The sequence below is a fragment of the Electrona antarctica genome (genome assembly GCF_951216825.1).
Source record: "Electrona antarctica genome assembly, chromosome: 13".
NCBI classification, from domain to species: domain Eukaryota; kingdom Metazoa; phylum Chordata; class Actinopteri; order Myctophiformes; family Myctophidae; genus Electrona; species Electrona antarctica.
The window spans coordinates 30,833,614-30,849,642 of NC_136794.1; the positions used below are offsets into that span (position 1 = coordinate 30,833,614).

The following is a 16,029-nucleotide window of genomic DNA, read 5'->3' on the forward strand; positions in this document are numbered from 1 at the left end:
GATGTTCATTAAAATGTAACCTGAAGTAAAATGGCTCTCCCATGTGGCAGCAATTATAACTCGTCACTGTCGGGTGGAAACCTCATGTCTAAATAAAAAAAAGAGCCAAAATAGCACACCTGGGCCATGGCTCAGTGGTCCAGGCACCTTGGCTGGTAATCCAGTCTGGCAGTGTGCCGCGGGTTCGACTCCCGATCCCAACGGCCTTTACTGCATGTCTTCCCCCCCATCTCTCTCCCCATTTCCTGTCAGCCTACTGTCCCTCCATAAAATATATAAAATAAAGGCGAAAGCCACAAAAAAAAAAAAAACATTAAAAAAATATATATAGCACACCTACAAGCTCATAGCACGTCACAATGCGACGTGTTTTGAGATTATAGATTGGCTATTTTTTTCTGCTGACCATGCTGGCTTTTTGTGATCCTGTAGTGCGACGAAGTAGGGCATCATATGTCCAAACAGTTACTTTTCAGGATTCAAATTCAAAAACGGCAAAAGTAGCAGATCTACAAGCTCTAAATGCATCGCTTCGCACCACATTTTGAGTTGTGGATCTGATATTTTGTTGGTTTTGTGTGACGCTGTTGTGTGATCAAGTAGGGCGTTAATTTACTAAAACACAAAAAGTTAAAATATGGAGATAAGGTTTCCACCCCGACAGCAATAACATCTTCAGCTAGGAGTCACCTGGAGAACTAGGAGCTAGAACTGACTTGTGTCCTCAAAAATAAGAAATGTTTATTCCTGTGCCACTGTGACATTACTTTATTACTTGGAAAAGTGACACTCAAACTGCATTTAAATTGATAAAAAATAAAAATAGGAAACCAAAATATTCAAATTCATATTGCAATGAAACCACATTTATTGTCTTCACTGTACTCAAAAAAATATAATGTATTGTCACAGTTTTTATAAATCATTCAGTATGTTATTATATACAGTAATATTCACAATTTTGGCTTCAGAAGATTTTTAACCAATGATCTATATAAAAAAATATTCCATCAGGTTTTAAATGAAAAGAAAAGAAGAAAAAAAACACAGCTTCATGTTAGGCGATTTTACAAAATGAAAGAAATTAAACATCTTAATAATTGCATCTACGGCCCGGACAGCTAGGGTAGTGTTCTGGGCACCTAGCAGTTGCGACTTCCAATCCCTACGACCTATGCTGCGTGGCACTCACCTTCTCTCTAGCCCCACTTCATGTCAAGTCTACTGTAAACTATTAATCAATAAGGCAAAAGCCAAAAAAAGATCTTACAAATGTGTGAACGTTGAATACATTTACAAATACTCAATATGGTCCGTTACCATAATTAACCACTTACGCCCAATACACTCTATCATATGCCAAATAGACAAATCTACAAGCTCACAAGTAGTCACGATTTCAACTATTTCTGAAATTCACATGTAGTTTAGTGAATATCTGGGTGCAGTGACCCTGCCAATGTCACCTAAGGCCTACATACCTATAGCCTGGCATGGCCAGATTAATATCACTACATAGATATTAGTCTGGAATATCCGTGCATTTTCAATGGGTGGATAAAAGAAAATGCCTCTGGTGATAAACCCACCCCCATATTTGCATACTGGGTCCTGATTAGTGCCCCGCAACTTTGAGGGCAGTGAAATCCAATCACAACCAAACTAGCCAGATTTGAAAATAAATAAAAATTGCAGAGGCTCAGTGAAATCTGTCCCTTCATGAGTCATTTCATGCTCTGCACGCACAGTACTATGATGAAAGGTAGTGTAATATAACAAGAAAATCGAGCCCAATGGTACAGTCCTGTCTAATGAATAAAACATAATTTTAACAAATCTGTATTAATGCAATATATTTGGCAATATGTGCAGTAGTTTGAGGTGGGTCTCCCTACTCTTCCAGTGAGAGATTTCAACCCCAGTGCCCCCTACTGGTTGACAATGTTATTTGAAGCAAATGACGATGTTGATGTGCACATGATGTGCCATTATCTTTACTCTCAGACATCATTATTATTACCATTCTACGTCAGCAGAGGGCGACAACGGATGTAAAACGTACATATTATAGGCCAGGCATAGCAGTGGCAACCATCATTTGTGGTTCCACAAAAAAAAGGGGGTTTTCATTTTTCACAGATTACCAAAAATATCAATATATCAATTATTTTAAGCTTTGAATCAAGCCGTGGCTCCTGGTGAATCATGACCATAAAGCATTTGATTCTGTGAAATAATAATTTAATTACATGCTATATATTTAAAAAATACTAAAATAGCATTAGTTTAGTGGTTTTCTTTTCTTCATAGAATCAATGCTTTTATGGTCATAATTCACCAGGACCCTGGATGGCATGATTCTAGGCCATACCATATACTGTATAGCTTTAAATGGCCACCTCTGCTATGCCCTGGCCTATATAGCCAAACTCCATGACAGACTCGATAAGATTAATTTGAACCACTGTCCAGAATGGAGCATTAGCAGTTAGTAAAGCTAATTAAAAACATTGTTAGTCATACTTCAAATGTTGACTGCCACCCAGTCTGTGTCAGGAAAGAAAATAGCTACTGAAGCTGAAGCTAACAAATTATTTTCTTTTAGGAAAATGCCTCGACGTTTTTACCATTATTTGTTAATCAAGAGAGCAAAATCATTCATAACAAAACTGGTGTAATAAACGTTTCACAGCACCGTCAAATAATCAGAAAATGTATCTTTTAAATGCCCTCATAAAGCCTTACAGTGCAGTTAAGTAGTACCAACCTGTTCAAGTACCTTTAAACCCTGAATTAACCCATGTGGTTATTACTTTGCGACACATTCATTATCGCGCTGATTATTCAGAATCCAAAATGAGGGAATGCTACACAACACATGCAAGTTTCCTTCCGTTTAGGGTGAGCCCATCGTGTCTTTTCAATAAAGAAGACACTGGAGCAATCGGATGATTGGAGCCTTTTTCTTTAACCCATTAAAACCTGGAATGCATCTGTCCGTTTTGATTTTAGCTATAGCAACATACGTTTTCCAGTAAAATCTGTGGTTTGGTTTAATACCATGCAAGCTTGCAGGGCGTCACTTCGTGCCACGCTGCAAGCTTGTACATCTGCTATCTTTGAAATTTTTTGACAAATTTTGGAACCGGTTTGAGAAAACGTTGAATAATTTACTTTTTTCTCCCCCTCTTCTGCACAAAAAGGTTAGGCATTTGTAGAAACGGCCTCAGGTCTTAATACAGAACAGGGTTCAAGGCAAAAAAGGATGTTTCGATGTCAGATTACATCTTCATCAGGTCAGCCGTATTGCTGCACCAGTGTCTTCTTCATTCAGCTATACCAGTGGTTTTTCAGCCCATTATTTATTTGGCATTTGAGCTACGGACCACCATTTGATACGATTTAGCCTCTCAGACCCAGAATATTTTGCTGTTGGATAAGATTTTGTCTGTCGTTGATGTTGGTACCGTAGGAGAGATAACAGGCAAACTTTGATCAAAATAACAAATTATTTTACATTCTCCAACTGTGTAGACTTCTTGTAAATGAAGTGATGCAGATGTTTAACAATAATTTAACTCTTGAGAGCGTAAAATGAAACCAAATGGATCTGTAAGGGTCCATTTGGTTTCATTTTACGCTCTCAAGAGTTAAAGATCTATAAGGGTCCATTTGGTTACCAACATCATTTAGCTGGGGTCAACCACCTGTAACCTCCTCAAGGACCACTGGTGGTCCCCGGACCTCTGATTGAAAACCACTGAGCTATACTGTATGTGTCTGCCCCTGAGATACACCGGACCAGCCTGATTTAGTAGGCTCGAGGCCGCGGTGGAACCTCCCTTTATTGGTGTCATTGTTTATCTGTGGGACCTCCTGCTGTTGTAGAGGACCTTGCGCTGGGACAGCTCCTCCAGAACCCGGGCCCTGAACTGTGTCCAGTCCTCGTCCTGGTACTGCTGGAGGCCCAGGGCCACGTGGAGCTCCGGGGAGTCGCTCCGCAGGAAGGGGTTGTACTTCTTCTCCTCCCCAATGGTGGACGGACTCTATTCAAAAAGTAGGGGTGAAACGAACAAATGGATTTAATTGATTATTTTAAAATATATATACATACATACATGTCGTTGTTTGTGCAGAAAACTCATATCGCCATAATTTTTTTATGTAAATTAACGCCCTACTTGATCATACTACAGTGTCACACAAAAGCATCAAACATAGCAGATAACCTATTAAAATGTTTTCACATCCATTTGTTGATATACAAAATATAAGATTGAACAAATAAGCAATTGGTCGATTCACTTGTTTGCTACAAATACAGACTGTACAACCTGTAAACAACACCCTGTTGACTCCTGGCAAATGAAACACACAGCTTTACATCTCTATTCCCTCGCTGCACACATCTAAATCAAGTATTTTCTGTGTGTGTGTGTGTGTGTGTGTGTGTGTGTTACTGCCAACATCCACAGTTAGGCCCCGGGGAGTGTTTGTTAGACAACCATATGCCTCATCCAGTACACGTGGAGTCACCAGTCGCTGCCGACAGTGAGGAGTTTCCCCCGGGAGAATGAAAGGCATGCAGAGGTTTACCACTGCTGCCTGCCGGCCTCCCACTACTCCACCGACAGGAATTTGACCCAGTGAGTTCTTGTTTTATCTCTACACCACCCATATTTGAACCACTTAAAACCTCTGCATTTCATTTGGTCCCGGTGTCCCCCAAGGGTCTATATAAATTACTTGTTCCCCTTCTTTTTTTACCCGATCTACAAGTTATAGTTAACTAAAACTAACGGATACTAGAATTGAAAATAAGATCAAAACAAAAACATAAGGCTTTACAAAAACATAACTATCTGAAACGGTATTGTGTTTACAAAATAGGCCCTTCGGGCTTGGCCCCTAAAGAACTTGAACACTCCGTCTCATGTGCTGGTGTTCTTACATTCATGGTAACATTACAGGGTGTTGTCTCTTCGGTCTCTGAAATTATCTGGGCAGACCCCATGAGTCTGTGAGCTGTTCAGGAGGTTTAAAATGGAAGGGATTTCAATATGGAACATCTAACCCCTAAGCACCAAAATTAACCTTGATTTTACTATATAAATTGGGGGTCCCAGAGATAGAAATGCTATTAAATGGGGGTCCGTAGCCTAATGCATGTCAAACTGGGGGTCCTTTATTTTAATTTAACAGGTTGAGAATCACTGCTAGAAGTAAAAATCTTCTCTTATGGGGGTCCCTGGCATATCCTTTCAAATGGGGGTCTGCGGGCTAATATGTGTCAATTTGGGGGTCCTTGACATGAAAAAGTTTGGGAACCACTGCTGTATATAGCTAATCTAAAATGACACAGATGCTTCCCCGGTTTAAATAGGTTAAGTAATACTTCTATGTGCTATCCTCTGGATTTTTATTGCCTCATGTGTCATGGGATATTGCCTGAATCATAAAATAAAGTTAATCCTTCACATTACCAGTCATGTGTAGTCAGAAAGACCAGAGATTCTTCATCTAACTGATTACACCTGGAAATCGGAACTATAAATTCAATGCAGGGGCTACAACAACGGAGAGAAGCAGCACTAAACAAGCCTCCGCCTTGGGGCTTCAAAAACAATCCAGATACCGTCCCAATATTTAGGCCTGCCCTAGAGACATTCTTTGAACATTTCTGCAGGCAGAAATCTCCTCCGATCGTCCAAATGTGAGACTAGGCATCTGTGCTGAATATCAATACCGACTAAGGCTGTGGTGATTCACAGAGACAGAGCACAGACAGCAGCACTGAGGGATTCATTCTGACTACAGTGCAGACACGCTGTGGACCTGTGATAAGCCGTTTCTTCACCAGGTGTTGTTAGCCAATGTGAAAAGCCTTTTGGGACAACAAGTTGTTGCTAACAAGGAGTCAAGGACAGAGGATTCTTCTCAGTACCGTGCACAGCTTCTGGCCCCGCTGCCCAGTGACCCACTGGTATTTGGTCTCCCTGGCAGCGTTACGTGGCTCCACCTCGCCAGCAAACAGCAGATTATCCTCAGCATACTCGTGGCCTGTGGACAGTGTTGGGGAGTTCCAGACACGCACGCGCGCACGCACACGCGCACACACGCGCACACACACACACACACACACACACACACACACACACACACACACACACACACACACACAGACATCAATGAATTAATTAATTAACCACGTATGTTCCAATGTTGTAATAATCCACCGGGCGGAGCGATGTTTTTACGGAACAGCGCCTGCCACGTTGCAGAGCCGAATAGCGTGCAGTTTACCGGTAACTCAATGTATGATGCTGTCCTCTGGCCTGTGGAGCAGTAGTGAGTTGGCACTGTAATGGCGAAGATTAACACCCCGAGCGGCATAAACAGAGTTCTCCGTCCTATCAAATAGTAACGCCCAGCGCTCAGGACGGAGATTAATAAAAGGACGGGGATTTATTGATGTCAAAACTGATTGCATCGCTCCACAGGCTGGGAGTGTCTGTTGCGCAACATTCAATGTTATTTCCGGTTGGAACGTCATCGAAAACGTTTCCCCCCATTTTAGTCGATCAGATCGAAAATCTTAAAATGTGAATAACTCTTGATCTAAATCATTCCTTCCAATTCTAAGCAAAGATTATGTTTTAGACGGCCCATCGCGGTCCCGTCGCTAGTCACGTTAGAATTAATCATACCTCCCGTTTGGCTACATCAAGCTACTTCAGCTACATCCGGGATAGCGCCTTGTGCGTCGCTAAATGTGCTCCGTTGCTGTAAATTGCTGGGCGCTCTGATTTAATGGTCCTAAATACCCCTGAGCATTCTAGGTGTTAAAAAGGTGAGGAAATAAGTGTTATTTAACATTTTGGCCAAAAAGTGCATTTTATACGTGTGGTCGGGGGCTCAGAGTGCGTCCACTAGGGAAAGTAGGCTTTCAACTCCACGAAACCGTCTTTGTATTGGTGAGTAGTGAGTGTTATTTTTTTTATTTTTGCAACAGTCGATAGGATGTGCACATCTGTGATGTGTGCAGGAAGTGAGTTACACGCCCCCCCCCCCCCCCCCCCCCCCCCCCGCCACACAAATACACACGTCACTCACCACGTCCAATCTCTAACACAATCAACACACACATACTGCATGTGTGTGGGCGTACGCACGCGCACGCCCACACAATTTAGGAAGACACCCCTACCCGGCCACAGTAGTGTGTCATCACTCAACGCTCCAACGCTGTCTAGAGATGACAGCATCGTTGGGGAAGAACCCTCAAACATCCTGCCTGGAAACACAAGAGCTTGATGGGAATGTCACAACAACACACAAGCTAGGGCTGCAACTATCCATTATTTTCTTAGGGTCAGGGATTATCCTAACTATGATTTTTCCGATTCATTGAATAATCGAGAAGCAAGGAATGGATTATCCACTTTAGTCCTAGTTTATACTTTGTCACACAACGGTGGGTGTGTGTGTGTGTGTTCTACTAAGCTCGATATCCCAATGTTTAACACAACAGTATTAAACAAAAGCCGATCTACAATCTCACAATGAGTTGAATCATTTTCACATTTTTTGTACACCACCATTGTGCAACAAAGTGGTTACTCAGACTAATACATTTAGTTGATTATAATAAATAAAAATCTATTGTGAAATATCTTTGCGACACAAAACCTGATCCTCGATTATTTGGTTATTGGTCCTAAATATGGTTTTGGATATAATTTAGGTAAATTGCCCCCTAGGCAGCCCTGCTCACCGCATCCCGACAGGAACACCATGTCTCCAGAGAACAGGCTGCAGGGCCCTCCGAGGGCCCGTCCGTCCAGGAGGTAGATCATGTGGCCCACCGTATGTCCAGGAGTGAACAGAGCCTTGAAGTGCATGTGGCCAACAGTGACCGTGTCCTTGTGTGAGAGGGGACTGGGTGACAGGAGGAGGGGGGTTCAGTTAGCCCTGTCACAATTACTACATCATCAATTATTTGAGATAATCGTAATTATTTTTGCATAATCATCATAATCGTTTCCATGTTGGAAAAATGTTCATGCATTTCCAAACATAGTTGAAATAGCAGATCTACAAGCTCACGTGTCACATTGTAAGATCACGTGTCACGATGCAACACAATGTGAACTTGTAGATGTGCTTAGATATTTTCAGTTATTAACGTTTATTAATCCATTGAGACCTGGAACGCATCCATGTCACGTTAGCGTTTAACCACATTAACCATTAACCCATTTTGGGGCGGGAACCCCTTTTGGTGTTTTAAACATTGTTATAATTTAGCTATTGAAAAATAGCAGATCTACAAGCTCATAGCGCGCCACCGAGTGGCGCGCTATGAACTTGTAGATCTTCTATTTTTGAAAAATCGTTAAAATGTGCCTCAAATCTTTCCGAAAATTGTCATGATTTAGAAAACTTTTTTTTTTAATTTCGACGTCAGGCCTGAATGGTTTAAGTTATCAAATGCTATAGCTAATCTACAAGCTCACAGTGCTGTTGTCCCAAACATGCATGGATGGCCCTTGGCCCCATGTATTCTAGACTAGCACCACCATTAAGTCAGAATGTCCACTACTGTACATGCACAAAGATATCTCAATATCTACTGGGCAGACTGCCAATGAATATGAAACTTGCTGAGCGCATTCATGCAGAATGATATGATTGCTATCTTGCTAACTGCTGGACCACTCATTGTCACATTTCTTGTGCACACACTGTGCAGTAGGGCTATCTTAGTACCCCCACACAAATATTATTTATTTGCATAATGATGCATGTCTATGGGGTTTGGATCAGGCTGAAACCTTGCCCATAATTATTTGGAGTCATACATACAGGCTGGCCACATGACATTGAAGCCACACTGTTCCTGGCTGTTCCGATTATTATGTTTCATTTTCATAATGGTACTTTATTTAATTTCACTGTGGTGTTGTTGACATTTTGTACAGATCCTTGAAATTAAAATATTATGTATATCCATTGTTGTTGTTTTTTACCCCACTCATGCACAAGTGTGGTCATCGGTTCATGGTGTGGTTGGGTGTAGCAGCTAGCAGGGCTTTTATACTTCATGTGGTTTGGATCAGGCCTATCAACACAACACCCTGGGGTTTGTTCATAGTTAAGACATGTGACGGTGGAAAAATGAACTGAGCATATATTATCGCCTCTGTTGGGTGGAATTGGAAACATCATATGTCCAAAACTGTTACTTTTCAGCATTCAAATTCAAAAGCAGCAAAAGTATCACATCTATAAGCTTGAACCGCACCACTTTGCGCCATCTTTCGAGCTTGTGGATCTGCAACTTTTCTTCAAGTTAGTAGATCCAAAAACGTTAGAATATGGAGATAAGCGGTTTCTGCCCAACAGCATCGATATACCATAACAGAGCTGATAACAACGCTACACTAGCCGTGATGTTATCCATGAATAGCCTTTTTCCCAGTGGGAAACAGAGTATCAGAGAAGAGTGTCAGTGACTGTTAATCTATGGAATACTTTTTCGATTAATACAAAAATAATTAAGAAGCACTCGGATCACAATGATGAAATCCATGTAGATTAACCGATTAACTGTTGCACCCCTACTGATATATCTTTGCTGTAGGGCTGAAACCTCTTATTTTTTTATTTTGTTTAACCTTTTATTTATGGCTTTTGACAAAATGAGGTCCAAACAGGTACAGTATAATCCAATTAATGTCATGCTGAAACCTCTTAGACCGATATTCTAACGTTCTGTGTTTTTTCGTAAATTAATGCCCTACTTCGTCACGCAAAAGTATCAAACGTAGCAGATCCACAAGCTCGAAGCACCGCGTTTTGAGCTTGTGGATCTGCTATTTTTACTTGTGAAAAGTAACCGTTTGCTGAAAAGTAACTGTTTTGGATAGATAACAGAGACGATATAGTACATACGTCACAGTGTGCACGGCAGCCTGGGACTTACTGTGTAAGGCCAGGGATGTTATCAGTTGCATTTCCATAAACCGGGCATGAACTATGGAGCTTTTTCAGCGCTTTGTTTCCCCCACTGTGGTCCCTAAGAAAATATGGAAAGTTTTACCATGACACAAAATATGAGCCATTATCAGTTGTGTGTGAAAGGCAAGGCAAGGCAGTTTGATTTGTATAACACATTCCAATAACAAGATTACAGTGCAGAAGAGAAAGAAAACGTAAATAAATAACTCAATCAAAGGCGGAAAACAGAAAGGCCATTAATTGTGCTTTAAAATAAGTAAGAGTGGCAGCAGACCTGCAGTTTTCTGGAAGTTTGTTCCAGATATGTGGTGCATAAAAAACTAAAGCTGCTGCAGACCTTTCCCAGATGACCCGATAGATCTGCTTTCATCTTTATACAGTACATGCATCCATCTACTAATGCATGCATGCCAATGCGTGCACATTTCTGTCATATTTCACATAATTGCCCTCGAGTCCCCCCTCCTCCAGGCCCTCCTTTTACCCACCCACCCTTGTCGTTTGCGTGTTCACCGTGGAATTTGCTAATAGCCCTGAACGTTCTTTACATTAACCCTGGCGTCCCTGTTTTAGGCATGTCATTGCAGGCGATATTTCGCAGAGTCTTGGCCTATACACAACATAATAATTTATACTAAATCATATCGCAGTAAGTGGGTACAGCATGCAGACTGCACAGTATCATACTAGAAGATGTAGATAGATTCTCTCACCAGTGTTTGTGTGTACAGAGGATTGCTTCTAACGCCACCCCCTCTTCCTCGAGGACTGCCTGCAGGGTTACAGAGGTTTGTTTAATCCTTGGCATCAACAGCAGTAACACTGTGGCCTCCTGTGATCAGAAGCTTATTAAAATCAACAGCTTTGAGCGTCAATGGTTGATTCATGTATGCAGTAATGGAGAAGAGAAAAAAATGACACTGGTATTTCAGTTAAAGTGAGTTTACACAGTGAAGTGAAACATCTCATTTACAGTATACTCTTTTTTTAATGTGAACTGGCTCCCCTTCACTTTACACTAACAAACATTAAAAGATTACACTTTTCTAGAATAGAGCAGGTATTTCTATTTTAACAATATAAAAAGCTAGTCACCTGTACTCTTTGAGGATCTGCAGGATCTACCACCACTGCCACGCTAGAGGCCATGTCAATCACAAGATAGCTGTAGTTATCAGACAGTACTGGGATGGGAATTATTTTAATTCCTGCGGAATAAAAAAATAAATTAGAGAAGCTACGATGGGATTCCACCAGACCAGTTCAGTTTATGCACACCACCGAGACTGAATTGGTCAGCACCAAGACTAAATTTAAAATTAGAGCGTTATTAACCTGCAATACTTTGGGGTTTTTTTTCGTTTTCACTGTTGCTACACTTAAAAGATAACAATGCCCTACTTGATTATACTACAGCACCACACAAAAACCTGAAAAGTAACAGTTTTAGAGTAGACACATCACCTGACAGAGATGATATGTGTAACACATACAACAGTAGTCTGCTGTTGTTCATGTTGTATCTTGCGATAATAGTTGTCTGTATGACATATACATAAGTAGTTTTAGTTAGAAATGTAAACATTTTTGTTTCGTTTTTATTATTTATTTATTAGTGTTAAACTTTTTAACTTTTCCAAGGAATGACCCACTGTTTATAGAATCTATAGGCCCTTGCCCTGGCTAGACCAACGCATTCTACTGAACGGAGAGACCAGAAGGGGTTGGGTTGCGCACCTGATGGGATGTGAAGTGCTGGCTATTGTTGACTGAGATAGTGGGCTGTGGCCATAGTAAATTAGTGTGGATTTAACCACCAAGACACAACAGAGGGGCCTCTAATAGCATTAGAGCTTTTAAAAATGTGGCATTAGTGTGGCAAAGAGATTTGTGTCCTGTCCTCTCCCGTTAGCCATAATCTGCTATGACATACTATTAGTGGCTATGTATAGCCAGAAATAATTATATTAATGCAACCTCTCCCTTCAGACCACATGTCAGAGGAAACTGGGAAACATATTGAAAAATACAGTATTTTTATTGAAATTGAAATCACCATCGGTCCTCATCCCTATCTGAAATAATCATCTAGCTTCTGACACGACCTACACCAAATGGAAGGAGAAGGGCCTAGTGTCCTTCAGCAACTTATATACATGTAGGTCTACTGATCTTGGACTGTTCAGATCTTTGGGAGACATTGCCTCCACATATAATTTACAAAATCTTAGATTTTTTAGAGTCTTTCAATTGCACAACTTTGCAAACACTCATTTTTCATCATAGCTTACCTGAATATATTGGAATCTATAATGTCACCCTCAGACTCCCTGAATAACATCTCCTCCATTTATAATGCTCTATCTCTTCTAAATTAACCACACTCTCTGGGGTGAGGTATAAATGGGAGAGGAAAACTTGGGACAGAGTTACACGAGGATTGGTGGAAGGAAGCGCTACCAAGGATAAACTTGTCTTGTTTATGTGCCCGTATGTGTCTTATCCAATTCAAAGTGGTCCATAGGACACACTATACTAAGGTCAGGTTGAGCAGAATGTTTCCAAACACTAATGACTCCTGTACCAGGTGTCTTCACTCACCTGCAGACCATACACACACTTTTTACTCCTGCCCAAAACACTTTTTTGATACTCTCTCTTTGGCTTTCCTGTGTCTCTGTGTCCCCTAGTTGCTATTTCCGGTGTGTCTCCTGTGGTGTGCAGATTCAGTAGGTGCCAGGCAGATTTAGTTGCCTTCACCTTCCTCATAGCGAGGCGTCACATTTTGCTTCACTTAGCCCTGCCACGACATCCTGGCTAAAAGACCCATCATCCACCTAGAAAAAATGTAATTCTCAACTAGAGGCTCATTGAATAACTTCTCTAGAACCTGGGACCCTTTTCTTGTACAGTATATATTAATTATTTAACTGCAATTGATTAATAATCCTTCTCTCTTCTTTCTTTTCCTTTATATGGTCATTTTTTGTCTACAAGTTTCTTTCCTAATCATTTTTTGTAAGTCTTGTTTATTATTGTCTATTCTCCCCTCAGGGCTAGTGGGTGGGTGGGTGGGTATGCGTTAATGTTGGTTTTGTTTTGTCATGTTTGTTGTTGTCGTTTTTTGTGTACTATGTTCCTTGTATGTCTTGTATTATAAAATGGAAAAAACCCAATAAAACATTATGTAAAAAAATACAAATACAGTATATTAAATAAAACCATCCTTGACCATGGACACCTCGGCACTGTCCCGTCTCCAACTGGTCCAAAATGTGGCGGCCAGACCCTTGACCGGTACCAGGAATAGAGACCATATCACCCCTGTCCTGGCCTCTCTCCAGTCTCCACTAGCTACCATGCAGTACGGTTCATCAGAATCAGAGAGGATTCTCCTTTTTGTCTACAAAGCTCTAAATGGGCCCATTGACCTCTAATCCTGACCTCTAATCCTCCCCACACCACTAGGACCCTCAGGCGGCCGTCCCGACTCCCGATAACGAGACAGAGGCTCAGGGGTGACCGTGCCTTTGCTGTCGCAGCCCTAAACTATGGAACAGCATTCCCTTACACTGTTAGGTCTGCCCCCTCTGTTCAGTCTTTTAAATCCAGGCTAAAAACTCTTCACAAGCCTTTGAATCCCCCTGACGACTGAATTTGCACTATCCTACTACGTTTATGTTAAGAAGAGCTTGTTTTTCTGCTTTTAATGTTTTTTCTACTGTTTGACTATGACTGCATGTTGTTGTATTATTGATTGTTCTGTTTTGATGATTATCCACTGTAAAGCACTTTGGTACAATTTAACTCTAACCCTAGATATATGCATTTGATTTGATTTTGATTTGATGTTCTGTAAACAGCAGTGCTGCACAGTGCTAAATGTTAATACGATGTAACAAGTGTTACATTGTTATAGTGGAACCACAATGGTACAGTGGTTCCATACAATACCATACCAGTGGTGGAAAGTATCCAAGTACATTTACTCAAGTGTTGTACCCAACTACAATTTTGAGGTATTTTTCACTTTACTGGCATAATTCCAGTTCTCAGTACTTTTACTTCCACTCCACTACCTCTCAGAGGAAAATATTGTACATTTACTCCACTATAACTATTTGAAAACTTTAGTGACTACTTACTTTGTAGATTTTGATTATTATTACAAAACCACTTCAGACCGTTATATACAGTATGTTTTGGCAATTTGAAAATAGCCGATCTACAAGCCCTACATCTGCTATTTTCAAAGGATTTTAATACAGTTTATACACTTGACAACTTGCATACAGTACCATTCAGTTCTGTGCACTGGGTTCTGGAGTGTCCAGATGGAAACTGCTCGCGGGCTTTCCTCATCTGCATCTTGTAGTACATGTACCCCAGTCTGGTCCGTGTGTACAGCGTGTACCTAGTGGGAACATTACAACAGCAGTGTTTATCAATGTGGACCCCCAGGGGATCCTTGAGGTGGAGTGGAATGGAACCCAGGGGGTCCCCAGCTAAATTATTGTAAATATAATTTGAAATGGACTCTACAGCTCTGTAACTCTGATACTGCACAAATGGGAGCAATGGACCAGTGGCAAGACAACTGGGTTAGTATTGTATGTATTCATTGTGTATGTTATGTACGTGTACATTACAGTATGGGTGATGCTAGGCTAATGCATGTACCGGTAGGTCAACAACATCAACACAGACATTCCTGCAGTGCGACAGACATTCTCTAGTCTCTACTAACTCACGCGATTCTGAACAGCGGTGTCTCGGTGCGCGCCATGGTGCTGCCGCTGTTGTTCTTCCACCACAGCCAGCGGGCAGCAGCTCGTCTGGAGCAGCAGCGGCGGTACAAGCAGAACACACAGCCCAGAGATGAGAGGACTACCACCAACAGCACACTGACTGGAGACCAGTCATTCAGCGCCATGGTGGAGTGGGCGGCCTCCCAGTCACGTGTGTTCACTGCCGGGTTTAGAGCGACGTGTACGCACGCGTTCTTTCTTTTTTTGGGCAAGCAACAAAAGCACAGGTGTATTTCAGTAATTGTGCAAATGTGCACCTCAATGGACAGTACCACCACCATGTTGTTATTGTTATCCATTTAGCATCGTACCACTGTAGCCTATTTGCAAATTATTGAAATAAATAATGATTTTAAATTGAACATTATCTAAAGTTTAATACTCTTCAACCTCTGTATGCCCAAAATGACTATCCACAGGTTTATCCACAGGTCATGTCATTAGGCCAGGCCTACCTATCAATAAAGCCATTGATTTATCCATGATTCACATAAAAAAGTTGTATTTATCCTCAATATTATTATTATTATTATTATTATTATTATTATTATTATTATTATTATTATCATTATATCATCATTATCATTATGAGCGTACTTTATTTGTTCTCACAAATCAGCAAATTACAATCACATCAGTATCTTAAAATCCTTACTTAACTGTATGTAATCTACCTCTGTCATTGTTTAGCCACAACAACAACAACCATATTAGACTGGTCTACAGTACACAAACCACAAACGTCAATCAATGTAATATTATACTATAGTGACACCACATTTCTACCTCATATTGGCTGCTGGCATGTGTGCTGTGTTGGACTTTGAAGTTTGAACTGGAGTAAGTTAATCATTCGGTGACCTCTAGTGGTAGTAAGTGGTAGTATCACATCCTACATGCCCACAGAGAACTTTAAACGGTGTATTCGTACAACATTCGTTATATGCAGATTTAACACAACATGGTGCGACCGTCCTGTCATACACACAAGAACGATGCAAGGAAAAACAAGCTAAGGGCAGGCTAAACTGTGATGTAGGTTTTTCTTAAAAATAATAATGATAATAATAATAACAAAACAAAACAAAACGTGCACACAAACTCTAAATAGGCCTATAGTCTACCTTAGAAGCTGTCTCAAAATACATAAGATCAAATGAACTAACTTTCTTCTTCTGACTGAGACGCATTGGCAGTGTGA

At 40.9% G+C, this 16,029-nt stretch overlaps 1 protein-coding gene across 1 annotated transcript; it reads right to left on the reverse strand.

Moving 5' to 3' along the window:
• Positions 1-836: 836 nt before the first annotated feature.
• pnkd (PNKD metallo-beta-lactamase domain containing) lies at positions 837-15,008 on the reverse strand. The gene is made up of 9 exons (XM_079518471.1): positions 14,772-15,008; positions 14,319-14,434; positions 11,116-11,228; positions 10,734-10,792; positions 9,986-10,078; positions 7,775-7,938; positions 7,208-7,294; positions 5,945-6,060; positions 837-4,046 (listed from the first exon to the last, which is right to left on the reverse strand). The coding sequence occupies exons 1-9, from the start codon at positions 14,951-14,953 to the stop codon at positions 3,861-3,863; spliced, it is 1,116 nt and encodes a 371-aa protein (XP_079374597.1). The 5' UTR covers positions 14,954-15,008; the 3' UTR covers positions 837-3,860.
• Between the last annotated feature and the right edge of the window lie 1,021 nt (positions 15,009-16,029).

Excerpts from the sequence above, each read along its gene's own strand:
- pnkd (XM_079518471.1), bottom strand. The coding sequence starts at position 14,953 with ATGGCGCTGAATGACTGGTCTCCAGTCAGTGTGCTGTTGGTGGTAGTC. Across the intron at positions 7,295-7,774 it reads GGTGTTCCTGTCGGGATGCG|GCAGGATGTTTGAGGGTTCT; the intron begins GTGAGCAGGGCT and ends TTGTGTTTCCAG. Across the intron at positions 4,047-5,944 it reads GGGGCCAGAAGCTGTGCACG|AGTCCGTCCACCATTGGGGA; the intron begins GTACTGAGAAGA and ends CTTTTTGAATAG.